Source organism: Heptranchias perlo, unplaced genomic scaffold, assembly GCF_035084215.1.
Source record: "Heptranchias perlo isolate sHepPer1 unplaced genomic scaffold, sHepPer1.hap1 HAP1_SCAFFOLD_201, whole genome shotgun sequence".
Classification (NCBI taxonomy): domain Eukaryota; kingdom Metazoa; phylum Chordata; class Chondrichthyes; order Hexanchiformes; family Hexanchidae; genus Heptranchias; species Heptranchias perlo.
This window is the reverse complement of record NW_027139217.1, coordinates 315,047-342,054: the sequence shown is the minus strand read 5'-3', so window position 1 is coordinate 342,054 and position 27,008 is coordinate 315,047. Positions and strand designations below refer to the sequence as shown.

Sequence of the window (27,008 nt, the reverse complement as noted above, 5' to 3'; positions counted from 1 at the left end):
GTGACTCACCTTTCCCACAGAAAATGTGGATTTACAAAAAACACCAACAAGTGGACTCTGGACCTGGAGCGCTGAGCGTCCACTCACAGGGCAGACAGGTGGCGTGTCGGAGTCTCCGGCCATACATGGCTCCTTTCAGGCCAGCTGTAGTCCATGGGTGACAACAGGTCTGACCATGAGGGAGAGTTTCAAATCACTGCAGGCCTCCATGGGCCGTGTGGCCACTCCAAGCAGGCCTGCACAGGATGCTCCCAAGGAAGAGGGCCCTCGACCAGGAGCAGGCTGCTGCCTGGCATCCCACACTGCTGCCATGGAGGCCCTGGGCAACTAAATCAAGAGGGCTGTCTCCAAAGGTGGTTCCTAAGTTGCTGACAGGTTGGAGAGAGCTCTTGGCTCTGGCTTTCCCGATCTTTCAAGGACTATTGTAACTGCGTTCCCTGAGTTCAGAGGCAGTGCCAGGAGCCAGTGGACATGTGGTGAGTTCCACAGTGAGCCAGTGATATGTGGTCTCAGGTTGGCAGGGTAAGTAAGGCCACTGTCCAGTCACTGCAGATACATTCAGAGGGCACCCTATGACAGCAGGGCTAAGCTGCCCCTTGTGCTTTCTCAATCAGCTGATAGTGTAACCAGCCCACTGGCCGACTCTAGACACGAGAGCAGGAGGGACAGACAAGATCTCCCAGAGGCAGCAGAGGGGGAGCACTGGAATGGGAAAGCAGTGACAGAGTTCAGGGTGGACATGTAACTTTTATCCAGGTGGGATGGTGATGGTCAGTTTGAGTTACTGGCTGCTCTGGTAAGTCACTGACTCATATTGTACTGGTCAAGGGGGGGTCAGGGTAATGGTTTAAGAGTCACGCCCTGATCTAGTTGTTCCCGGTGTCCCTGGTACTCTCTGTTCCAGGGTCTGGTCCTGGACAGAGTGAACACACAGCTGCAGTTTGGAGAGCGAGAGCTTTTATTATCCACAGGTATAAATTGAAGCCAGTAAGTAGAGTGGTGCAGAGTGCAATCCCAAACATTTCCATTGCCCACCCTAGTCCCACACAGCAGGCCAGTAACAGCCTGGCTGGGTTCAGAGACCTGAAGCTGCTCCTTCCCTTTAACAAACCGCAGTCCCAGGGAGACACAGGGCCCACTTCAGACACCAATCAATACGGGCGGGAAGAACAGAAACTTCAACTGAGCAGAGAATCAAAACATTTCACCCTTGCCGAGGGGAAGAGGTTGGAGACGGAGTCACTGATCTGGGACTAATCAGCGGCCCGCTGACCTCTCCCTGAATCAGTTTAATGAACATTTCCCATCGACAGGAACACAGGCAACGACTGCAATTAAAAACATCTCATTTAACATTCAATGGCAAAACACACAACTGGAGATTTCGATCAAATCACCAAGAAAAAAAGCCAAAAATCATCTCAATGATGGAAACATTACAGAATACAGTAAAAAAACAGCGAGAGCAGCCAGTGACAATCAATCAAAACTAATTGCGATTAACAATCCCCGATCGTTTCTCAATCAATCCTCCCAGCGACACCGAACATCCAGATTCTGGATCCAATCAACTTCACTCAGGATCAGCCTGGGGAATGGAACAGAGACAGATTCACAGGGAGGCTCACACCCAGTACAGGAGGTGGGACTGAGAGAGATCGATATAGAAACTCCGTTCCCCAGACCCCCGACTCCATCCCTCTCCCTGGCCACTGTCTGAGGCTGAACCAGACCGTTCACAACCTTGGGGTCCTATTTGACCCTGAGATGAGCTTCTGACCCCATATCTGCTCCATCACCAAGACCACCTACTTCCCCCTCCGTAACATCGCCCGTCTCCACCCCTCCCTCAGCTCATCTGCTGCTGAAACCCTCATCCGTGCCTCTGTTACCTCCAGACTGGACTATTCCAATGTTCTCCAGGACGGCCTCCCATCTTCCACCCTCCATAAACTTGAACTCATCCAAAACTCTGCTCCCGTATCCTAACTCTCACCAAGTCCCGTTCTCCCAGCACCCCCTGTGCTCACTGACCTACATTGGCTCCCGGTCCGGGAACGCCTCGATTTTAAAATTCTCATCCTTGTTTTCAAATCCCTCCATGGCCCTCGCCCTCTCCCTATCTCTGTAACCTCCTCCAGCCCTACAACCCTCCGAGATCTCTGCGTTCCTCCAATTCTGGCCTCTTGTCCACCCCCACTCCCTTCACCCCACCATTGGTGGCCGTTCCAGGTGCCACGGGACAGGCCCCCTACAGACACAAGTAAAGATTGCAGCAATGTGAGTGAACACGGCCAGCCCAGCCCAGGACACAATCCTTCCCATCAAACCTCTCCAGGAGCACCAGATCTCAGAGAAGACCGAGTGTTCCAGCATAGTGTCACAAGGTACACTGCACAATGTGTCAGTCTAAGGCCCAGGGTCCTAGGTGAGGTATAATCCCCATCCTCAAATCCTCAGCACAACCAGCTCCCCCTCTCAAGGTGACAGATTCCATCCTCCAGTATATTAAACAGCTGCAGGGTCTCACTGAGCAGCTGACGGGACCCAGAAGTTTGTTGCTCACCAGTCCTGGTTTCGAAACCTCCAGTTCTCCCTGTTTAAATTAATTCATTCCACTGCTGCCAGGAATATTAACCTCCACAACCCAGCCAGACGTCTGGAATTCCCTCCTCACTCCCCCAACATATTCACTTAAAGCCTCGGCCTGACGATGGCCCAGAACGATTGGACCTTCAGTTTGTTAGCTGAAGGGAAGTGGATGCTGCAGCAGCTCAGGCACCTTTAATAGAACAAGAGGTCACCAGGTGATTCCTGGGGTCAGAGAGAAGCTTTACTCTCTCCCTGACCTCACCTGGGCCTGATTCACACTGATGATGGGTTCAAAAAAACTCTTCCTTCCCACAAAAAAAGCTCGTATTGCCAGATCTGCGATGTATTAAACCCCAGTTGATCAATGGTGGACCGTGACTGTCAAAGGAATTCCACTTCACCCCTGGGGGTTGTGTCTTTTACAGACTGTGTTCTGGAATCAGGGTTTCACTCAGTGAGAAATCTCGACAAACATTAAGTGAAAAAGCAGCGTTCCAGTGAGGAGACTCAGTCCAGTCAGATATAAGCAGCTCCCTCCCGACCCCCTGAGCCCACAGTTACTGCTCTTCACAACCTGGTTTGCTGCTCGTTCAGCTGCTGTTAAACTCAAGTGATTGGCTTCGTACCTCAGGCTCGGGCTGATGAGTTTGAGGACGATTCTCCTCTTTCAGCAGCTGTGAAAAGAAAAGATTTCTGTCAAACAGACATTGTAGAACACAGAGAATGTTCTGTACAGAGAGAGAGAGCGAGAGAGAGAGGGGGGAGGGAGAGAGAGAGAGATAAAGAGAGATAAAGAGAGAGAGACAGTGTGAGAGACAAAGAAAGACAGAGAGAGGGAGGGGGAGAGAGAGAGAGAGAGACAGAGAGAGAAGGAGAGAGAGAAAGAGAGAGGCAGAGAGAGAGAGAGAGACTCACACAGACAGAGAGAGGAAGAGAAAGAGAGGCACAGAGAGAGACAGAGAGAGGTGCACGCAGAGAGAGAGAGAGAGGCAGACGCAGAGAGAGAGAGAGGCGCACGGAGAGAGAGAGAGAGAGGCAGACGCAGAGAGAGAGAGAGGCGCACGCAGAGAGAAAGAGAGGCGCACACAGAGAGAGAGAGAGGCGCATGCAGAGAGAGAGAGAGAGAGGCGCACGCAGAGAGAGAGAGCGAGGCGCACGCAGAGAGAGAGAGCGAGGCGCACGCAGAGAGAGAGAGAGGCGCACGCAGAGAGAGGCGCACGCAGAGAGAGAGAGCGAGGCGCACGCAGAGAGAGAGAGAGAGGCGCACGCAGAGAGAGAGAGAGGCGCACGCAGACAGAGAGAGCGAGGCGGACGCAGAGAGAGAGAGAGAGGCGCACGCAGAGAGAGAGAGAGGCGCACGCAGAGAGAGAGGCGCACGCAGACAGAGAGAGAGAGGCGCACGCAGAGAGATAGAGAGAGGCGCACGCAGAGAGAGAGAGAGGCGCACGCAGAGAGAGAGAGAGAGGCGCACAGAGAGAGAGGCGCACGCAGAGAGAAAGAGATGCGCACGCAGAGAGGGAGGCGCACGCAGAGAGAGAGAGAGAGAGGCGCACGCAGAGAGAGAGAGAGAGAGGCGCACAGAGAGAGAGGCGCACACAGAGAGAAAGAGATGCGCACGCAGAGAGAGAGGCGCACGCAGAGAGAGAGGCGCACGCAGAGAGAAAGAGAGGCGCACGCAGAGAGAGACAGGCGCACGCAGAGAGAGAGACAGGCGCACGCAGAGAGAGAGACAGGCGCACGCAGAAAGAGAGAGGCGCACGCAGAGAGAGAGACAGGCGCACGCAGAAAGAGAGAGGCGCACGCAGAGAGAGAGAGGCGCACGCAGAGAGAGAGGCGCACGCAGAGAGAGAGGCACACGCAGAGAGAGAGGCGCACGCAGAGAGAGAGGCGCACGCAGAGAGAGAGGCACACGCAGAGAGAGACAGAGAGGCAGACGCAGAGAGAGAGAGAGGCGCACGGAGAGAGAGAGAGAGAGGCAGACGCAGAGAGAGAGAGAGGCGCACGCAGAGAGAAAGAGAGGCGCACGCAGAGAGAGAGAGAGGCGCACGCAGAGAGAGAGAGAGGCGCACGCAGAGAGAGAGAGGCGCACGCAGAGAGAGAGAGGCGCACGCAGAGAGAAAGAGAGGCGCATGCAGAGAGAGAGAGAGAGGCGCACGCAGAGAGAGAGAGGCGCACGCAGAGAGAAAGAGAGGCGCACACAGAGAGAGAGAGAGGCGCACGCAGAGAGAAAGAGAGGCGCACAGAGAGAGAGAGAGGCGCACACAGAGAGAGAGAGGCGCACGCAGAGAGAAAGAGAGAGGCGAACGCAGAGAGAAAGAGAGGCGCACGCAGAGAGAAAGAGAGGCGCACGCAGAGAGAAAGAGAGGCGCACGCAGAAAGAAAGAGAGGCGCACACAGAGAGACAGAGAGGCGCACGCAGAGAGAAAGAGAGGCGCACGCAGAGAGAAAGAGAGAGGCGCACGCAGAGAGAAAGAGAGGCGCACGCAGAGAGAATGAGAGAGGCGCACGCAGAGAGAAAGAGAGGCGCACGCAGAGAGAAAGAGAGGCGCACGCAGAGAGAAAGAGAGGCGCACGCAGAGAGAAAGAGAGGCGCACGCAGAGAGAAAGAGAGGCGCACGCAGAGAGAAAGAGAGGCGCACGCAGAGAGAAAGAGAGGCGCATGCAGAAAGAGAGGCGCACGCAGAGAGAAAGAGAGGCGCACGCAGAGAGAAAGAGAGAGGCGCACGCAGAGAGAAAGAGAGGCGCACGCAGAGAGAAAGAGAGGCGCACGCAGAGAGGCAGAGAGGCGCACGCAGAGAGAAAGAGAGGCGCACGCAGAGAGAAAGAGAGGCGCACGCAGACAGAAAGAGAGGCGCACGCAGAGAGAAAGAGAGGCGCACGCAGAGAGAAAGAGAGGCGCACGCAGAGAGAGAGAGAGGCGCACGCAGAGAGAGAGAGAGGCGCACGCAGAGAGAAAGAGAGGCGCACACAGAGAGAGAGAGAGGCGCACGCAGAGAAAGAGAGGCGCACGCAGAGAGAAAGAGAGGCGCACGCAGAGAGAGAGAGAGGCGCACACAGAGAGAGAGGGGCACACAGAGACAAAGAGAGGCGCACACAGAGACAAAGAGAGGCGCGCGCAGAGAGAGAGAGAGGCGCGCGCAGAGAGAGAGAGAGGCGCGGGCAGAGAGAGAGAGAGGCGCACGCAGAGAAAGAGAGGCGCACACAGAGGGAAAGAGAGGCGCACACAGAGAGAAAGAGAGGCGCACACAGAGAGAGAGAGAGGCGCACGCAGAGAGAGAGAGGCGCACACAGAGAGAAAGAGAGGCGCACACAGAGAGAGAGAGAGGCGCACGCAGAGAGAGAGAGGCGCACGCAGAGAAAGAGAGGCGCACACAGAGGGAAAGAGAGGCGCACACAGAGAGAAAGAGAGGCGCACACAGAGAGAGAGAGAGGCACACGCAGAGAGAGAGAGGCGCACACAGAGAGAGAGGCGCACACAGAGAGAGAGAGGCACACGCAGAGAGAAAGAGAGGCGCACAGAGAGAGAGAGAGAGGCGCACACAGAGAGAGAGAGGCGCACGCAGAGAAAGAGAGGCGCACACAGAGAGAGAGGGGCACACAGAGACAAAGAGAGGCGCACACAGAGACAAAGAGAGGCGCACGCAGAGAGAAAGAGAGGCGCACGCAGAGAGAGAGAGAGGCGCGCGCAGAGAGAAAGAGAGGCACACGCAGAGAGAGAGAGAGGCGCACACAGAGAGAAAGAGAGGCGCACACAGAGAGAGAGAGGCGCACACAGAGACAAAGAGAGGCGCACACAGAGAGAAAGAGAGGCGCGCGCAGAGAGAAAGAGAGGCGCACGCAGAGAGAAAGAGAGGCGCACGCAGAGAGAAAGAGAGGCGCACGCAGAGAGAAAGAGAGGCGCACACAGAGAGAAAGAGAGGCGCACACACAGAGAGAGAGAGGCGCACGCAGAGAGAAAGAGAGGCGCACGCAGAGAGAAAGAGAGGCACACGCAGAGAGAGAGAGGCGCACACAGAGAGAGAGAGGCGCACACAGAGAGAAAGAGAGGCGCACACAGAGAGAAAGAGAGGCGCACGCAGAGAGAAAGAGAGGCACACGCAGAGAGAGAGAGGCGCACACAGAGAGAAAGAGAGGCGCACACAGAGAGAGAGAGAGGCGGACAGAGAGAGAGAGAGAGGCGGACACAGAGAGAGAGAGAGAGGCGGACACAGAGAGAGAGAGAGAGGCGCACACAGAGAGAGAGAGGCGCACACAGAGAGAGAGAGAGGCGCACACAGAGGGAAAGAGAGGCGCACATAGAGAGAGAGAGAGGCGCACACAGAGAGAGAGAGAGGCGCACACAGAGAGAAAGAGAGGCGGACAGAGAGAGAGAGAGAGGCGGACACAGAGAGAGAGAGAGAGGCGCACACAGAGAGAGAGAGGCGCACACAGAGAGAGAGAGAGGCGCACGCAGAGAGAGAGAGAGAGGCGCACACAGAGGGAAAGAGAGGCGCACATAGAGAGAGAGAGAGGCGCACAGAGAGAGAGAGAGAGGCGCACGCAGAGAGAGAGAGGCGCACACAGAGAGAAAGAGAGGCACACACAGAGAGAAAGAGAGGCGGACAGAGAGAGAGAGAGAGGCGGACACAGAGAGAGAGAGAGAGGCGCACAGAGAGAGAGAGAGGCGCACACAGAGAGAGAGAGAGGCGCACACAGAGAGAGAGAGGCGCACACAGAGAGAAAGAGAGGCGCACACAGAGAGAGAGAGAGGCGCACACAGAGGGAAAGAGAGGCGCACACAGAGAGAGAGAGAGGCGCACACAGAGAGAGAGAGGCGCACACAGAGAAAGTGAGGCGCACGCAGAGAGAGAGAGGCGCACACAGAGAGAGAGAGGCGCACACAGAGAGAGAGAGGCGCACACAGAGAGAGAGAGGCGCACACAGAGGGAAAGAGAGGGGCACAAAGAGAGAGAGAGGCGCACACAGAGGGAAAGAGAGGCGCACACAGAGAGAGAGAGAGGCGCACACAGAGAGAGAGAGGCGCACACAGAGAGAGAGAGGCGCACGCAGAGAGAGAGAGGCGCACACAGAGAGAAAGAGAGGCGCACACAGAGAGAGAGAGGCGCACACAGAGAGAGAGAGGCGCACGCAGAGAGAGAGAGGCGCACACAGAGAGAGAGAGAGGCGCACACAGAGAGAAAGAGAGGCGCACACAGAGAGAAAGAGAGGCGCACGCAGAAAGAAAGAGAGGCGCACGCAGAGAGACAGAGAGGCGCACGCAGAAAGAGAGAGGCGCACGCAGAGAGAGAGACAGGCGCACGCAGAAAGAGAGAGGCGCACGCAGAGAGAGAGAGGCGCACGCAGAGAGAGAGGCGCACGCAGAGAGAGAGGCACACGCAGAGAGAGACAGAGAGGCAGACGCAGAGAGAGAGAGAGGCGCACGGAGAGAGAGAGAGAGAGGCAGACGCAGAGAGAGAGAGAGGCGCACGCAGAGAGAAAGAGAGGCGCACGCAGAGAGAGAGAGAGGCGCACGCAGAGAGAGAGAGAGGCGCACGCAGAGAGAGAGAGGCGCACGCAGAGAGAGAGAGGCGCACGCAGAGAGAAAGAGAGGCGCATGCAGAGAGAGAGAGAGAGGCGCACGCAGAGAGAGAGAGGCGCACGCAGAGAGAAAGAGAGGCGCACACAGAGAGAGAGAGAGGCGCACGCAGAGAGAAAGAGAGGCGCACAGAGAGAGAGAGAGGCGCACACAGAGAGAGAGAGGCGCACGCAGAGAGAAAGAGAGAGGCGAACGCAGAGAGAAAGAGAGGCGCACGCAGAGAGAAAGAGAGGCGCACACAGAGAGAGAGAGAGGCGCACGCAGAGAGAAAGAGAGGCGCACGCAGAGAGAAAGAGAGAGGCGCACGCAGAGAGAAAGAGAGGCGCACGCAGAGAGAAAGAGAGGCGCACGCAGAAAGAAAGAGAGGCGCACACAGAGAGACAGAGAGGCGCACGCAGAGAGAAAGAGAGGCGCACGCAGAGAGAAAGAGAGAGGCGCACGCAGAGAGAAAGAGAGGCGCACGCAGAGAGAATGAGAGAGGCGCACGCAGAGAGAAAGAGAGGCGCACGCAGAGAGAAAGAGAGGCGCACGCAGAGAGAAAGAGAGGCGCACGCAGAGAGAAAGAGAGGCGCACGCAGAGAGAAAGAGAGGCGCACGCAGAGAGAAAGAGAGGCGCATGCAGAAAGAGAGGCGCACGCAGAGAGAAAGAGAGGCGCACGCAGAGAGAAAGAGAGGCGCACGCAGAGAGAAAGAGAGGCGCACACAGAGAGAGAGAGAGGCGCACGCAGAGAAAGAGAGAGGCGCACGCAGAGAGAAAGAGAGGCGCACGCAGAGAGAAAGAGAGGCGCACGCAGAGAGACAGAGAGGCGCACGCAGAGAGAAAGAGAGGCGCACGCAGAGAGAAAGAGAGGCGCACGCAGACAGAAAGAGAGGCGCACGCAGAGAGAAAGAGAGGCGCACGCAGAGAGAAAGAGAGGCGCACGCAGAGAGAGAGAGAGGCGCACGCAGAGAGAGAGAGAGGCGCACGCAGAGAGAGAGAGAGGCGCACGCAGAGAAAGAGAGGCGCACGCAGAGAGAAAGAGAGAGAGGCGCACGCAGAGAGAAAGAGAGGCGCACGCAGAGAGAGAGAGAGGCGCACACAGAGAGAGAGGGGCACACAGAGACAAAGAGAGGCGCGCGCAGAGAGAGAGAGAGAGAGGCGCACGCAGAGACAAAGAGAGGCGCGCGCAGAGAGAGAGAGAGGCGCGCGCAGAGAGAGAGAGAGGCGCGGGCAGAGAGAGAGAGAGGCGCACGCAGAGAAAGAGAGGCGCACACAGAGAGAGAGAGAGGCGCACACAGAGGGAAAGAGAGGCGCACACAGAGAGAGAGAGGCGCACACAGAGAGAAAGAGAGGCGCACACAGAGAGAGAGAGGCGCACACAGAGACAAAGAGAGGCGCACACAGAGAGAGAGAGAGGCGCACGCAGAGAGAGAGAGAGGCGCGGGCAGAGAGAGAGAGAGGCGCACGCAGAGAGAGAGAGGCGCACGCAGAGAAAGAGAGGCGCACACAGAGAGAAAGAGAGGCGCACACAGAGAGAGAGAGAGGCGCACACAGAGGGAAAGAGAGGCGCACACAGAGAGAAAGAGAGGCGCACACAGAGAGAGAGAGAGGCGCACGCAGAGAGAGAGAGGCGCACACAGAGAGAAAGAGAGGCGCACACAGAGAGAGAGAGAGGCGCACACAGAGAGAGAGAGGCGCACACAGAGAGAAAGAGAGGCGCACACAGAGAGAGAGAGAGGCGCACGCAGAGAGAGAGAGGCGCACGCAGAGAAAGAGAGGCGCACACAGAGGGAAAGAGAGGCGCACACAGAGAGAGAGAGAGGCACACGCAGAGAGAGAGAGGCGCACACAGAGAGAGAGGCGCACGCAGAGAGAGAGAGAGGCGCACACAGAGAGAGAGAGAGGCACACGCAGAGAGAGAGAGGCGCACACAGAGAGAGAGGCGCACACAGAGAGAGAGAGGCACACGCAGAGAGAAAGAGAGGCGCACAGAGAGAGAGAGAGAGGCGCACACAGAGAGAGAGAGGCGCACGCAGAGAAAGAGAGGCGCACACAGAGAGAGAGGGGCACACAGAGAGAGAGAGAGGCGCACACAGAGACAAAGAGAGGCGCACACAGAGACAAAGAGAGGCGCACGCAGAGAGAAAGAGAGGCGCACGCAGAGAGAGAGAGAGGCGCGCGCAGAGAGAAAGAGAGGCGCACACAGAGAGAAAGAGAGGCGCACACAGAGAGAGAGAGGCGCACACAGAGAGAAAGAGAGGCGCACACAGAGAGAGAGAGGCGCACACAGAGACAAAGAGAGGCGCACACAGAGAGAAAGAGAGGCGCGCGCAGAGAGAAAGAGAGGCGCACGCAGAGAGAAAGAGAGGCGCACGCAGAGAGAAAGAGAGGCGCACGCAGAGAGAAAGAGAGGCGCACACAGAGAGAAAGAGAGGCGCACACACAGAGAGAGAGAGGCGCACGCAGAGAGAAAGAGAGGCGCACGCAGAGAGAAAGAGAGGCACACGCAGAGAGAGAGAGGCGCACACAGAGAGAGAGAGGCGCACACAGAGAGAAAGAGAGGCGCACACAGAGAGAAAGAGAGGCGCACGCAGAGAGAAAGAGAGGCACACGCAGAGAGAGAGAGGCGCACACAGAGAGAAAGAGAGGCGCACACAGAGAGAGAGAGAGGCGGACAGAGAGAGAGAGAGAGGCGGACACAGAGAGAGAGAGAGAGGCGGACACAGAGAGAGAGAGAGAGGCGCACACAGAGAGAGAGAGGCGCACACAGAGAGAGAGAGAGGCGCACACAGAGGGAAAGAGAGGCGCACATAGAGAGAGAGAGAGGCGCACACAGAGAGAGAGAGAGGCGCACACAGAGAGAAAGAGAGGCGGACAGAGAGAGAGAGAGAGGCGGACACAGAGAGAGAGAGAGAGGCGCACACAGAGAGAGAGAGGCGCACACAGAGAGAGAGAGAGGCGCACGCAGAGAGAGAGAGAGAGGCGCACACAGAGGGAAAGAGAGGCGCACATAGAGAGAGAGAGAGGCGCACAGAGAGAGAGAGAGAGGCGCACGCAGAGAGAGAGAGGCGCACACAGAGAGAAAGAGAGGCACACACAGAGAGAAAGAGAGGCGGACAGAGAGAGAGAGAGAGGCGGACACAGAGAGAGAGAGAGAGGCGCACAGAGAGAGAGGCGCACACAGAGAGAGAGAGAGGCGCACACAGAGAGAGAGAGGCGCACACAGAGAGAAAGAGAGGCGCACACAGAGAGAGAGAGAGGCGCACACAGAGGGAAAGAGAGGCGCACACAGAGAGAGAGAGAGGCGCACACAGAGAGAGAGAGGCGCACGCAGAGAAAGTGAGGCGCACGCAGAGAGAGAGAGGCGCACACAGAGAGAGAGAGGCGCACACAGAGAGAGAGAGGCGCACACAGAGAGAGAGAGGCGCACACAGAGGGAAAGAGAGGGGCACAAAGAGAGAGAGAGGCGCACACAGAGGGAAAGAGAGGCGCACACAGAGAGAGAGAGAGGCGCACACAGAGAGAGAGAGGCGCACACAGAGAGAGAGAGGCGCACGCAGAGAGAGAGAGGCGCACACAGAGAGAAAGAGAGGCGCACACAGAGAGAGAGAGGCGCACACAGAGAGAGAGAGGCGCACGCAGAGAGAGAGAGGCGCACACAGAGAGAGAGAGAGGCGCACACAGAGAGAAAGAGAGGCGCACACAGAGAGAGAGAGGCGCACGCAGAGAGAGAGAGGCGCACACAGAGAGAAAGAGAGGCGCACACAGAGAGAGAGAGGCGCACACAGAGAGAGAGAGAGGCGCACACAGAGAGAAAGAGAGGCGCACACAGAGAGAGAGAGGCGCACACAGAGAGAGAGAGGCGCACACAGAGGGAAAGAGAGGCGCACGCAGAGAGAGAGAGGCGCACGCAGAGAGAGAGAGGCGCACACAGAGGGAAAGAGAGGCGCACGCAGAGAGAGAGAGAGGCGCACACAGAGGGAAAGAGAGGCGCACACAGAGAGAGAGAGACGCACACAGAGGGAAAGAGAGGCGCACACAGAGAGAAAGAGAGGCGCGCGCAGAGAGAAAGAGAGGTGCACGCAGAGAGAGAGAGAGGCGCACGCAGAGAGAGAGAGGCGCACACAGAGAGAAAGAGAGGCGCACACAGAGAGAAAGAGAGGCGCACACAGAGAGAGAGAGAGGCGCACACAGAGAGAGAGAGAGGCGCACACAGAGAGATAGAGAGAGGCGCACGCAGAGAGAGAGAGAGAGAGGCGCACGCAGAGAGAGAGAGAGAGGCGCACAGAGAGAGAGGCGCACGCAGAGAGAAAGAGATGCGCACGCAGAGAGGGAGGTGCACGCAGAGAGAGAGAGAGAGAGGCGCACGCAGAGAGAGAGAGAGAGAGGCGCACAGAGAGAGAGGCGCACACAGAGAGAAAGAGATGCGCACGCAGAGAGAGGCGCACGCAGAGAGAGAGGCGCACGCAGAGAGAAAGAGAGGCGCACACAGAGAGAGAGAGAGGCGCACAGAGAGAGAGAGAGAGGCGCACGCAGAGGGAGAGAGAGGCGCACACAGAGAGAGAGGCGCACACAGAGAGAGAGAGGCGCACGCAGAGAGAGAGAGAGGCGCACGCAGAGAGAAAGATAGGCGCACACACAGAGAGAGAGGCGCACGCAGAGAGAGAGAGAGGCGCACGCAGAGAGAGAGAGAGGCGCACGCAGAGAGAGAGAGAGGCGCACGCAGAGAGAGAGAGAGGCGCACGCAGAGAGAGAGGGGCACGCAGAGAGAGAGAGAGGCGCACACAGAGAGAGAGAGAGGCGCACACAGAGAGAGAGGCGCACACAGAGAGAGAGAGAGGCGCACGCAGAGAGAGAGAGAGGCGCACGCAGAGAGAGAGAGAGGCGCACGCAGAGAGAGAGGGGCACGCAGAGAGAGAGAGAGGCGCACGCAGAGAGAGAGGGGCACAAAGAGAGAGAGAGGCACACACAGAGAGAAAGAGAGGCGCACACAGAGAGAAAGAGAGGCGCACACAGGGAGAAAGAGAGGCGCACACAGAGAGAAAGAGAGGCGCACACAGAGAGAGAGAGAGGCGCACAGAGAGAGAGAGAGGCGCACGCAGAGGGAGAGAGAGGCGCACACAGAGAGAGAGAGAGGCGCACACAGAGAGAGAGAGAGGCGCACACAGAGAGAGAGAGAGGCGCACACAGAGAGAAAGATAGGCGCACACACAGAGAGAGAGGCGCACACAGAGAGAGAGAGAGGCGCACGCAGAGAGAGAGAGAGGCGCACGCAGAGAGAGAGAGAGGCGCACGCAGAGAGAGAGGGGCACGCAGAGAGAGAGAGAGGCGCACGCAGAGAGAGAGGGGCACAAAGAGAGAGAGAGGCACACACAGAGAGAAAGAGAGGCACACACAGAGAGAAAGAGAGGCGGACACAGAGAGAGAGAGAGGCGGACACAGAGAGAGAGAGAGAGGCGCACACAGAGAGAAAGAGAGGCACACACAGAGAGAAAGAGAGGCGGACACAGAGAGAGAGAGGCGCACACAGAGAGAAAGGGAGGCGCACACAGAGAGAGAGAGAGGCGCACGCAGAGAGAAAGAGAGGCGCACGCAGAGAGAGAGAGAGGCACACAGAGAGAAAGAGAGGCGCACGCAGAGAGAAAGAGAGGCGGACACAGAGAGAGAGCGAGGCGGACACAGAGAGAGAGAGAGAGGCGCACACAGAGAGAAAGAGAGGCACACACAGAGAGAAAGAGAGGCGGACACAGAGAGAGAGAGGCGCACACAGAGAGAAAGGGAGGCGCACACAGAGAGAGAGAGAGGCGCACGCAGAGAGAAAGAGAGGCGCACGCAGAGAGAGAGAGTGGCACACAGAGAGAAAGAGAGGCGCACGCAGAGAGAGAGGGGCACAAAGAGAGCGAGAGGCACAAAGAGACACACACTCAGAGAGAGAGAGAGAGAGACACACAGAGAGAGACACACACTCAGAGAGAGAGAGAGAGGGACACACACACACACATAGATAAAGATGCACAGAGAGACACACACAGAGACGCACACAGACAGAGACACACACAGACAGACAGAGACACCCACAGACACACCCACCCTTGCACTATTTGCACACTTACGATTTGCTGGGCTGTAACCAGATTTTTTCTCTCCTCCTACAAGAGACAGAAACAGACGGAACTTCAGTTACAAACAGCTCCTCGATCAGCACAGCCCCTCGCCGACACAAACTTACTCCAGAAACAGGGGCAATGACCAGATTTCCCTGTGGGCACTCACAGGAGGCTCACTGAGAAACAGGCATCGGACAATATCCTCTCTTCACCCGGTCCCTTCACTCCCCAATCAGGCCCAGTCCCTTCACTCCCCGTACGGGGCCCCGGTCCCTTCACTCCCCGTACGGGGCCCCGGTCCCTTCACTCCCCGTACGGGGCCCCGGTCCCTTCACTCCCCGTACGGGGCCCCGGTCCCTTCACTCCCCGTACGGGGCCCCGGTCCCTTCACTCCCCGTACGGGGCCCCGGTCCCTTCACTCCCCGTACGGGGCCCCGGTCCCTTCACTCCCCGTACGGGGCCCCGGTCCCTTCACTCCCCGTACGGGGCCCCGGTCCCTTCACTCCCCGTACGGGGCCCCGGTCCCTTCACTCCCCGTACGGGGCCCCGGTCCCTTCACTCCCCGTACGGGGCCCCGGTCCCTTCACTCCCCGTACGGGGCCCCGGTCCCTTCACTCCCCGTACGGGGCCCCGGTCCCTTCACTCCCCGTACGGGGCCCCGGTCCCTTCACTCCCCGTACGGGGCCCCGGTCCCTTCACTCCCCGTACGGGGCCCCGGTCCCTTCACTCCCCGTACGGGGCCCCGGTCCCTTCACTCCCCGTACGGGGCCCCGGTCCCTTCACTCCCTGTATGGGCCCCGGTCCCTTCACTCCCCGTACGGGGCCCTGTCCATCACTGGACTGTGTCGGAGTTTCCCACATGTCGATGGGAAGTCTCTAATGTTCTGCCATTTGTGCTGTAACATTTGAACCTGCTCATCCCCGTGTGGGACAGATCCTGTCCTCATTTCCTACCTCTCTTCTTCCAGACAACGGCACCAATGACGAGAGCAATCAGGGCGACGGCAGCAAGAACAATTCCAACAATTAAACCCAGATTCGGTCCCTCTGAAGATCCCGGAGTCACTCGGAACGTCCCATCTGTGGGGGGAATAAGGAGGAGAGAAATGAATAACGACAGTCGCTGCTGATTAGGAAGTAATGAGACCAAAGCTGTGCCTGAGACTGAGTTCGATTCGAGTCTGCGATGTGATGGGCAGTCTGATCAGAGCAAGTTGGAGGTTAGAAAGTTCAGCGTGGCTTTGATTCCACTCCTGGGAAGCACTTTGGGACGTTTCTCTCCATTAAAGGCACTTTATAAATACAAGTTGTTGCTTGTCTGCAGATATTGGAATTACCCATCAGTCCAAAGTCATTACTAGTCCCCTCCACAAGTGAGGAATCCCCAGCACAGTCTCAGAGTCGGCTGGTGGAAGTATAGTGATGGGTGATACGGCCTTTCTATGGAAGGTTGAGGAGTTCAATGGACGAACGGCCTCCTTCACCTGACACACAGATCCCAGCCAGTCAATAACTCAGTGTAACCCAGATATATGGTGCTGCTCATTATAGACAGGCAGGTTTGGAAATCTCTTGTATTTCTGAATAAAATTTCCCCGTCACAGGTATAGAGGGTATAATTTCAAAGTTTGCAGCTGACACGAAACTCGGAAATGTAGTAAACAATGTGGAGGATAGTAACAGAGTTCAGGAGGACACAGACAGACTGGTGAAATGGGCAGACACATGGCAGATGAAATTTAACACAGAGAAGTGTGAAGTGATGTATTTTCGAAGGAAGAATGAGGAGAGGCGATAGAAACATCTTTAATCCTCAGCCTCAGACTCTCCCCCTGCACTCACTGATCCTCTTACCCCAGTCTCGGGTCTCCACTCCTGCTTTGCTGCTGTGATCCACCTGACAGGAGTAGGTGGCTCCGTCCTCGGGCCCGATCTCAACCCATCTCTTGATCTGGTAGGTGCCATCGTGGTTGGGCAGGATGCCAGTGGAATCAGTGTCTGAGATCGGCCGTCCATTTCTCAGGAGGGTGAGTTCGATATCTCGAGGGTAAAACCCCGTGACCAGGCAGGAGAGTTGGGCCGGTTTAGTGTCTGAGGCCTTGTCCACAGAAAGAAACACTTGGGGAGTAACTGAGAGTAAAACAGATCAGAGCCGAGTCAGTGTGAGACAGGGAACGGTGCAAACCCCTTTAAACTGGGGATTAGACCCCAGGGAACGGGACAAACCCCTTTAAACTGGGGATTAGACCCCAGGGAACGGGACAAACCCCTTTAAACTGGGGATTAGACCCCAGGGAATGGTACAAACTCCTTTAAACTGGGGATTAGACCCCAGGGAACGGGACAAACCCCTTTAAACTGGGGATTAGACCCCATTCCCCCCCTCACTCACCGACTCTCACTCCCCCCTCACTCACCGACTCTCAGTCCCCTCCCTCACTCCCCGACTCTCACTCCCCCCCTCACTCACCGACTCTCACTCCTCCCCTCACTCCCCGACTCTCACTCCTCCCCTCACTCACCGACTCTCACTCCCCCCCTCACTCACCGACTCTCACTCCTCCCCTCACTCCCCGACTCTCACTCCTCCCCTCACTCACCGACTCTCACTCCTCCCCTCACTCACCGACTCTCACTCGTCCCATCACTCACCGACTCTCACTCCCCCCTCACTCCCCGACTCTCACTCCCCCCCCTCACTCACCGACTCTCACTCCTCCCCTCACTCCCCGACTCTCACTCCTCCCCTCACTCACCGACTCTCACTCCCCCCCTCACTCACCGACTCTCACTCCTCCCCTCACTCCCCGACTCTCACTCCTCCCCTCACTCACCGACTCTCACTCCTCCCCTCACTCACCGACTCTCACTCGTCCCATCACTCACCGACTCTCAGTCCCCCCCTTCACTCACCGACTCTCACTCCTCCCTTCACTCCCCGACTCTCACTCGTCCCATCACTCACCGACTCTCACTCCCCCCTCACTCACCGACTCTGTCCCCTCCCTCACTCCCCGACTCTCACTCCCCCCCCTCACTCACCGACTCTCACTCCTCCCCTCACTCCCCGACTCTCACTCCTCCCCTCACTCACCGACTCTCACTCCCCCCCTCACTCACCGACTCTCACTCCTCCCCTCACTCCCCGACTCTCACTCCTCCCCTCACTCACCGACTCTCACTCCTCCCCTCACTCACCGACTCTCACTCGTCCCATCACTCACCGACTCTCAGTCCCCCCTTCACTCACCGACTCTCACTCCCCCCCCCCACTCACCGACTCTCACTCGTCCCCTCACTCACCGACTCTCACTCCCCCCTCACTCACCGACTCTCAGTCCCCCCCTTCACTCACCGACTCTCAGTCCCCCCTCATTCACTGACTCTCACTCCCCCCCTCACCCACCGACTCTCAGTCCCCCCTCACTCACCGACTCTCACTCCCCCCTCACTCACCGGCCCTCAGTTCCCTCTCTCCGTACTCCAGGTATTTCCTCAGCCACTCGATGCACTCCCCCTCCAGGTATCCCTTCACCCCTTGGTTCCGGGGCGTGTCCTGGTCCCACTTGTTCTTGGTGATCTCTCCCCACTGTACCGGTGTTACCCACACCATCTGATCCCTGTCGAAGTTGATGAAATCCTCCCCGTCCCAGGCGTACTGAAAGAACCCACTGGTGATCCCATCATCCCCCAGATCACAGCCGGTCATCTGCTGGATCATGTGGATTCCTGTCAATCAAACACAGGGGGTCAGTCAGACCCAGTCCGAGACCCCGTCCACCATCCCATCACCACCCAGCTCACAGTCGGAAATCACCTGGGAAGCCGGGGGTGGGGGGAGGGGGGAAGTGGGCAGATGGGTTACGGAGACAATCAGTGTATTTAAAGGACCCCCGGACCCCAACCAGTGTATTTAAAGGACCCCCGGACCCTGATCAGTGTATTTAAAGGACCCCCCGGACCCCGATCAGTGTATTTAAAGGATCCCCGGACCCCGATCAGTGTATTTAAAGGACCCCCGGACCCCGATCAGTGTATTTAAAGGACCCCCGGACCCCGATCAGTGTATTTAAAGGATCCCCCGGACCCCGATCAGTGTATTTAAAGGATCCCCGGACCCCGATCAGTGTATTTAAAGGACCCCCGGACCCCGATCAGTGTATTTAAAGGACCCCGGGACCCCGATCAGTGTATTTAAAGGACCCCCGGACCCCGATCAGTGTATTTAAAGGACCCCCCGGACCCCGATCAGTGTATTTAAAGGACCCTCCGGACCCCGATCAGTGTATTTAAAGGACCCCCCGGACCACGATCAGTATATTTAAAGGACCCCCGGAACCCGATCAGTGTATTTAAAGGACCCCCGGACCCCGATCTGTGTATTTAAATGACCCCCGGACCCCGATCAGTGTATTTAAAGGACCCCCCGGACCCCGATCAGTATATTTAAAGGACCCCTGGACCCCGATCAGTGTATTTAAAGGACCCCCGGACCCCGATCAGTGTATTTAAACGACCCCCGGACCCCGATCAGTGTATTTAAAGGACCCCCCGGACCCCGATCAGTGTATTTAAAGGACCCCCGGACCACGATCTGTGTATTTAAAGGACCCCCCGGACCCCGATCAGTGTATTTAAAGTACCCCCGGACCACGATCTGTGTATTTAAAGGACCCCCCGGACCCCGATCAGTGTATTTAAAGGATCCCCCGGACCCCGATCAGTGTATTTTAAGGATCCCTGGAGCCCGATCAGTGTATTTAAAGGACCCCTGGACCCCGGCCTGGGTATTTAAGGACCCCCCCCCACCGGACCCCGATCAGTGTATTTAAAGGATCCCCGGACCCCGATCAGTGTATTTAAAGGACCCCCGGACCCCGATCTGTGTATTTAAAGGACCCCCGGACCCCGATCTGTGTATTTAAAGGACCCCCGGACCCCGATCTGTGTATTTAAAGGATCCCCGGACCACGATCAGTGTATTTAAAGGATCCCCGGACCCCGATCTGTGTATTTAAAGGACCCCCCGGACCACGATCAGTGTATTTAAAGGATCCCCGGACCCCGATCTGTGTATTTAAAGGACCCCCCGGACCCCGATCAGTGTATTTAAAGGACCCCCCCGGACCCCGATCAGTGTATTTAAAGGATCCCCCGGACCCCGATCAGTGTATTTAAAGGACCCCCCGGACCCCGATCAGTGTATTTAAAGGACCCCCGGACCCCGGCCTGGGTATTTAAGGACCCCCCCCACCGGACCCCGATCAGTGTATTTAAAGGACCCCCCGGACCCCGATCAGTGTATTTAAAGGACCCCCGAACCTCAATCTATATATTTAAAGGACCCCCTGGACCACAATCTGTGTATTTAAAGGACCCCCCGTGCTCCCAGCGAGTGTCCCGATCGTTCCTGAACTTATAGTAAGAGGTGTGTTTTCGGTCCGCCCGAGAAAACCACTTCCACGGGTCGTGATGAACCCGTGCCCGGTCGGTGAGATGTGGGAAGAACGTAACATTCGTGCTGCCTGGTGATTTACCTGATTGCTGCGTCCAGCCAGCATTCCCTGCACTGTGAGTGGCTGCTCACCAGCAGGGGCCCAGATATCACGAGTGGCTCGCACCACTTAAAGGCAGCCTGCACCTCTTAAAGGGAAGGTGCAGTGTGTCTGCAGGAAGTGGAGGAAGTCAATGGTGAAGTGAATCTGTGCTGCAATATCGTGAAACACGATGATGATGGGAACTGTGGAATTTTTAATGAGCAACAACTGGGCTGCTCAACGTTTGAGGGACTCTGATATTTGCAAAATATAAGATACGGGTTCGGACAGAGTCTGAACGGAGATCAGACATCGCACACGTAAAACACAGATACAGGTCCCCTCCCTATGTTTACAAACTGTTGAGTTATGTTAAAACATTGAATAAAGGTTGCACACTACTAAATCCCACATCCTCCAATCTGCAGGTCAGACCTCACCAATCTGCCGATCTGAGTTGGTACCAGGCCTGTGAGACTGCGAGCACCAAGGTTCTCTGATGATGCACGAGAGGCCTTGGTGCAAGAGGTGGACAGAAGGAGGGACATCCTATATCCGCGGGGGGTCAAGAGGCCCTCCAGATATATGCTCCCAAGGCAGCGGGGGACAAAGTCAATGCCAGGCCCACAGCATCATGAACATGGACGCAGTGCAGGAAGAAGTTCAATGCTCTGACATGAGTGGTCAAGGTGAGTGAGGTCAACTGTCAAGTGGTGTCTCCAACCAACTGCCCCACACACGACACCCCCATCACCCACATACCAACAAACTCTTTCCATCAGTACTCAACTCTTCGCACCAGAAGCTTCCTCTCACCCTCACACATTACCACTGCTGCAAGCCACCCACCCACAACACACAGGCCACACGCACTAGCTATTCAACCATGACAGGCTCATCACCCAAACATCTTGCAGGACACTCACCGACACACGTCCCGCTTTCTTGCAGGAGAAGGTGGTGCATAACAGGAGACAACAAGTGGCAGTGGCTCCATGGAACATGAACCGAGTGTCCACTCTCAGGATGACAGCACTCCTGTCCCATCCCTGCCACTTCGCCAGTGCCCTTGCTGTTGCCTGTCAACTAAACCAGCCCACTCCCTGTAGAGTATTGAAACTTTATTACAGGAACAAAGGAACAGGACGAGGCCATTTGGCCCCTCGAGCCTGTTCCGCCATTCGATGAGATCATGGTTGATCTGTGACCTCAGTCCATTTCCCCGCCTTAGCCCCACATCCCTTAATATCTTTGGTGAACAAAAATCTATCAATCTCAGATTTAAAATTACGAATTGAGCTCGCACCAACTGCCATTTGCGGAGGAGAGTTTCCAAACTTCTCCCACCCTTTGAGTGTCGAAGTGTTTCTTAACTTCACGGGGTGGGGGAATAGAGAGACACGGGGGGGGGAATAGAGAGACACGGGGGGGGGAATAGAGAGACACGGGGGGGGGGAATAGAGAGACACGGGGGGGGAATAGAGAGACACGGGGGGGGAATAGAGAGACACGGGGGGGAATAGAGAGACACGGGGGGGAATAGAGAGACACGGGGGGGGAATAGAGAGACACGGGGGGGGAATAGAGAGACACAGGGGGAATAGAGAGACATGGGCTGCGGGGGGGGTGGGGAGTAGAGGGAGTTTGACAGTGTAGATGCTGAGAGATTGTTTCCCCTGTGAGAGTCTAGAACTTGGGGGCATTGTCGCAGGATTCGGGGTCGGCCATTCAAGACTGAGATGAGGAGGAATTTCTTCACTCAGAGGGCTGTGAATCTTTGGAATTCTCTCCCCCAGAGAGCTGTGGATGGTCAGTCATTGAATATATTCAAGGCTGGGATGGAAACAAGGGATATTGGGATCGGGCGGCAAAGTGGAGTTGAGGTCGAAGATCAGTCATGATCTGATTGAGACCAAAAAGGTAACCTGTGTGTGGAGGGGGAAGATGTGGGTCTGGTTCTTAATGAATACTTTGCGTCTGTCTTCACAAAGGAGAGGGACGATGCAGAGATTGTAGTTAAGGAGGAGGAGTGTGAAATATTGGATGGGATAAACAGTGAGAGAGGAAATATTAAGGGGATTCGCATCTTTGAAAGTAAACAAATCACCAGGCCCGGATGAAATGTATCCCAGGTTGTTGAAAGAAGCAAGAGAGGAAATAGCGGAGGCTCTGACCATCATTTTCCAATCCTCCCTGGATACAGGCGTGATGCCGGAGGATTGGAGGACTGCTAACGTTCTACTGTTGTTTAAAAAGGGAGAAAGAGAGAGACCGAGTAATTATAGGCCAGTCAGTCTAACCTCAGTGGTGGGCAAATTATTGGTATCAATTGTGAGGGACAGGATAAACCGTCACTTAGAAAGGCACGGGTTAATCAAGGACAGTCAGCATGGATTTGTTAAGGGAAGGTCATGTCTGACCAACTTGATTGAATTTTTTGAGGAGGTAACAAGGAGGGTCGATGAGGGTAGTGCGTTTGATGTAGAATACATGGATTTTAGCAAGGCTTTTGACAAGGTCCCACATGGCAGACTGGTCAAAAAAGTACAAGCTCATGGGATCCAAGGGAAAGTGGCAAATTGTATCCAAAATTGGCTCAGTGGCAGGAAGCAAAGGGAAATGGTCGACGGGTGTTTTTGTGACTGGAAGGCTGTTTCCAGTGGGGTTCCACAAGGCTCGATACTGGGTCTCTTGCTTTTTTTGATATATATTAATGATTTGGACTTAAATGTAGGGCCATGATTAAGAAGTTTGCAGATGATACAAAAATTGACCGTGCGGTTGATAGTGAGGAGGAAAGCTGTAGACTGCAGGAAGATATCAATGGACTGGTCAGGTGGGCAGAAAAGTGACAAATGGAATTCAATCCAGAGAAGTGTGAGGTAATGCCTTTGGGGAGGGCAAACAAGGCAAGGGAGCACACAATAAATGGGAGGATACTGAGAGGTGTCGAGGAAGAGAGGGACCTTGGAGTGCATGTCCACAGATCCCCGAGGTAGCAGGACAGATAAGGTGGTTAAGAAGGCAGATGGAATACTTTCCTTTATTAGGCCAAGGCATCGAATATAAGTGCAGGGAGGTTATGCTGGAACTGTATAAAACATTGGTTAGGCCACAGCTTGAGTACTGTGTACAGTTCTGGTCACCACATTACAGGAAAGATGTGATTGCACTAGAGAGGGTACAGAGGAGATTTGCGAGGATGTTGCCAGGACTGGAGAATTTTAGCTATGAGGAAAGATTGGATGGGCTGGGGTTGTTTTCTTTTGAACAAAGGAGGCTGAGGGGAGATTTAATTGAGGTACTGTGAGCAGTTCTGGGCACCGCACCTTCGGAAGGACATATTGGCCTTGGAGGCAGTGCAGCGTAGGTTTACTAGAATGATACCCGGACTTCAAGGGTTAAGTTACGAGGAGAGATTACACAAATTGGGGTTGTATTCTCTAGAGTTTCGAAGGTTAAGGGGTGATCTGATCGAAGTTTATAAGATATTAAAAGGAACAGATAGGGTGGATAGAGAGAAACTATTTCCGCTGGTTGGGGATTCTAGGAGTCGGGGGCACAGTCTAAAAATTAGAGCCAGACCTTTCAGGAGTGAGATTAGAAAACATTTCTACACACAAAGGGTGGTAGAAGTTTGGAACTCTCTTTTGCAAACGGCAATTGATACTAGCTCAATTGCTAATTTTAAATCTGAGATGGATAGCTTTTTGGCAACCAAAGGTATTAAGGGATATGGGCCAAAGGCAGGTATATGGAGTGAGATCACAGATCAGCCATGATCTTATCAAATGGTGGAGCAGGCTCGAGGGGCTGAATGGCCTACTCCTGTTCCTATGTTCCTATGTTCCCCGGTGTATAAAATTATGAGGGGCAAGGATCTATTTCCCTTAGCAGAGAGGTCAATGCCCAGGGGGCATGGATTTAAAGTAATTGGTAGAAGGATTAGAGGGGAGCTGAGGAGAATTTTTTTCACCCAGAGGGTGGTGGGGGTCTGGAACTCACCGCCTGAGAGGGTGGGAGAGGCAGAAACCCTCAACTCATTTAAAAAGTACCTGGATGTGCTCCTGAAGTGCCATAACCTACAGGGCTACGGACCAAGTGCTGGAAAGTGGGATTAGGCTGGGTGGCACATTTTTGGCCGGCACGGACACGATGGGTCGAATGGCCTCCTTCTGTGCCATAAATTTTCTACGATTCTATAATTCTATGATTCTATGAATGGCGGAGCAGGCTCGAGGGGCCGGATGGCCTACTCCTGCTCCTATTTCTTATGTTCTTATGTCACACAGTGGGGGAGGGGGTGGAACTTCCTCACTTCCAGGGGGAGCAGCCCTGCCCACTCCTGACCCCGGGATCAGCCCGAGTGCGGTTTGAGGCCGAGGACTCACCGCCCGACTGGTTGGTCCGAGTCCATGACCGTCAGAATATCGCATGTCAACCCCTGGCCCCGCCCCCTGACCCCGCTCCCTGCCCCCTGACCCCGCTCCCTGCCCCCTGACCTCGCTCCCTGACCCCGCTCCATGCCCCCTGACCCCACTCCCCGCCCCCTGACCCCGCTCCCTGCCCCCTGACCTCGCTCCCTGCACCCTGACCTCGCTCCCTGACCCACTACCCGCCCCCTGACCCCGCTCCCTGACCCCGCTCCCTGCCTCTGACCTCACTCCCTGACCCCACTCCATGCCCCCTGACCCCACTCCCCGCCCCCTGACGCCGCTCCCCACCCCGACCCCACTCCCCGACCCATCTCCCCGCCCCAGCTCCCTGACCCCTGACCCCGCCCCGACCCCGCTCCCCGACCACGACCCCTGACCCCGCTCCCCGCCCCGACCCTGCTCCCCGACACGCTCCCTGACCCCGCTCCCCGCTCCCTGACCCCGCTCCCCGCTCCCTGACCCCGCTCCCCGCTCCCTGACCCCGCTCCCCGCTCCCTGACCCCGCTCCCTGACCCCGCTCCCCGCTCCCCGCTCCCTGACCCCGCTCTCCGCCCCCTGACTCCGCAGGAAGAGCCCGAGTGCGTTGGGAGGGAGTGAACTCACCGACCGACTGGTTGGTCCGGGTCAGGAGGATCTGAATATAATCCTTCATCCACTGTTCCTCGCCTCGCACCAGCTGTTTCTTCCGCTCCCAGTTCTCGGGCCCCTCCCTCTCCTCCATCCACCACAGCCGTGGGATCAACTCCCTCCGCTTGCTGTCGTACATCACAAACTGGGCCTCGTCCACATATCCGACAGCAACAAACTGCGGCAGACCAGGGATCGGGGTCATTGCGGTCAGAAAATACCGGAGAGAGTGAGAGCCTGAAACAGAGAGAGAGAGAGATCAGGGCATGAACCCCAAAACATCAACCCCAGAGAGAGAGAGATCAGGGCATGAACCCCAAAACACCAACCCCAGAGAGAGAGATCAGGGCATGAACCCCAAAACACCAACCCCAGAGAGAGAGATCAGGGCATGAACCCCAAAACACCAACCCCAGAGAGAGAGAGATCAGGGCATGAACCCCAAAACACCAACCCCAGAGAGAGAGAGATCAGGGCATGAACCCCAAAACACCAACCCCAGAGAGAGAGAGATCAGGGCATGAACCCCAAAACACCAACCCCAGAGAGAGATCAGGGCATGAACCCCAAAACACCAACCCCAGAGAGAGAGAGATCAGGGCATGAACCCCAAAACACCAACCCCAGAGAGAGAGAGATCAGGGCATGAACCCCAAAACACCAACCCCAGAGAGAGAGAGAGATCAGGGCATGAACCCCAAAACACCAACCCCAGAGAGAGAGAGATCAGGGCATGAACCCCAAAACACCAACCCCAAAACACCAACCCCAGAGAGAGAGAGAGAGAGAGATCAGGGCATGAACCAACAAAATAACACAGACTCCCTGTAAATAATCCCCAACACAACACAGAGTCCCTGAACATTTACCTGAGGAAGGAGGAAGTCTCCGAAAGCTTGTGAATTTAAAATAAAATTGCTGGACTATAACTTGGTGTTGTAAAATTGTTTACAATTGTCAACCCCAGTCCATCACCGGCATCTCCACATCAACACAACACAGGCTGAGGGAGAGGGGCCTGGGGTATCACACCCCCTGACAGACTGAGGGAGAGGGGCCGGGGGTAACACACCCCCTGACAGACTGAGGGAGTGGTACCTGGGGTAACACACCCACTGACAGACTGAGGGAGAGGGGCCTGGGGTAACACACCCCCTGACAGACTGAGGGAGAGGGGCCGGGGGTAACACACCCCCTGACAGACTGAGGGAGTGGTACCTGGGGTAACACACCCACTGACAGACTGAGGGAGAGGGGCCTGGGGTAACACACCCACTGACAGACTGAGGGAGAGGGGCCTGGGGTAACACACCCACTGACAGACTGAGCGAGAGGGGCCTGGGGTAACACACCCCCTGACAGACTGAGGGAGAGGGGCCTGGGGTAACACACCCACTGACAGACTGAGGGAGAGGGGCCTGGGGTAACACACCCACTGAGGGACTGAGGGAGAGGGGCCTGGGGTAACACACCCACTGACAGACTGAGGGAGATGGGCCTGGGGTAACACACCCACTGAGGGACTGAGGGAGAAGGGCCTGGGGTAACACACCCCCTGACAGACCCAGCCTGGCACTGAGCCCCTCTCAGACCCCATTACTCACCTGCAGAGACCCCTCCACACAGAACGACCAGAACTATCAGTCCAATCATTGCTGCTTCCCTCGACAGGCTGGGATGAGCAGTTTGTGGGAAATCCTTTTCCAGGAGACGGTCTCCTCTGTCCCTGTGCTAACACTGTACCTCCTGGTCTCTCCCTCTCTCTGTCCCTGTGCTAACACTGTACCTCCTGGTCTCTCCCTCTCTCTGTCCCTGTGCTAACACTGTACCTCCTGGTCTCTCCCTCTCTCTGTCCCTGTGCTAACACTGTACCTCCTGGTCTCTCCCTCTCTCTGTCCCTGTGCTAACACTGTACCTCCTGGTCCCTCCCTCTCTCTGTCCCTGTGCTAACACTGTACCTACTGGTCTCTCCCTCTCTCTGTCCCTGTGCTAACACTGTACCTCCTGGTCTCTCCCTCTCTCTGTCCCTGTGCTAACACTGTACCTCCTGGTCTCTCCCTCTCTCTGTCCCTGTGCTCACACTGTACCTCCTGGTCTCTCCCTCCCTCTGTCCCTGTGCGAACACTGTACCTCCTGGTCTCGCCCTCTCTCTGT

General features: G+C 56.3%; 1 protein-coding gene across 1 annotated transcript; it reads right to left on the bottom strand.

Annotated features, from left to right (window-relative positions):
• Positions 1 to 940: 940 nt before the first annotated feature.
• Positions 941 to 26,584, bottom strand: LOC137310050 (major histocompatibility complex class I-related gene protein-like). The gene is made up of 8 exons (XM_067978013.1): positions 26,459 to 26,584; positions 24,831 to 25,091; positions 17,711 to 17,983; positions 16,109 to 16,384; positions 15,209 to 15,334; positions 14,261 to 14,296; positions 3,219 to 3,266; positions 941 to 1,588 (listed from the first exon to the last, which is right to left on the bottom strand). The coding sequence occupies exons 1-7, from the start codon at positions 26,505 to 26,507 to the stop codon at positions 3,220 to 3,222; spliced, it is 1,068 nt and encodes a 355-aa protein (XP_067834114.1). The 5' UTR covers positions 26,508 to 26,584; the 3' UTR covers positions 941 to 1,588; position 3,219.
• Between the last annotated feature and the right edge of the window lie 424 nt (positions 26,585 to 27,008).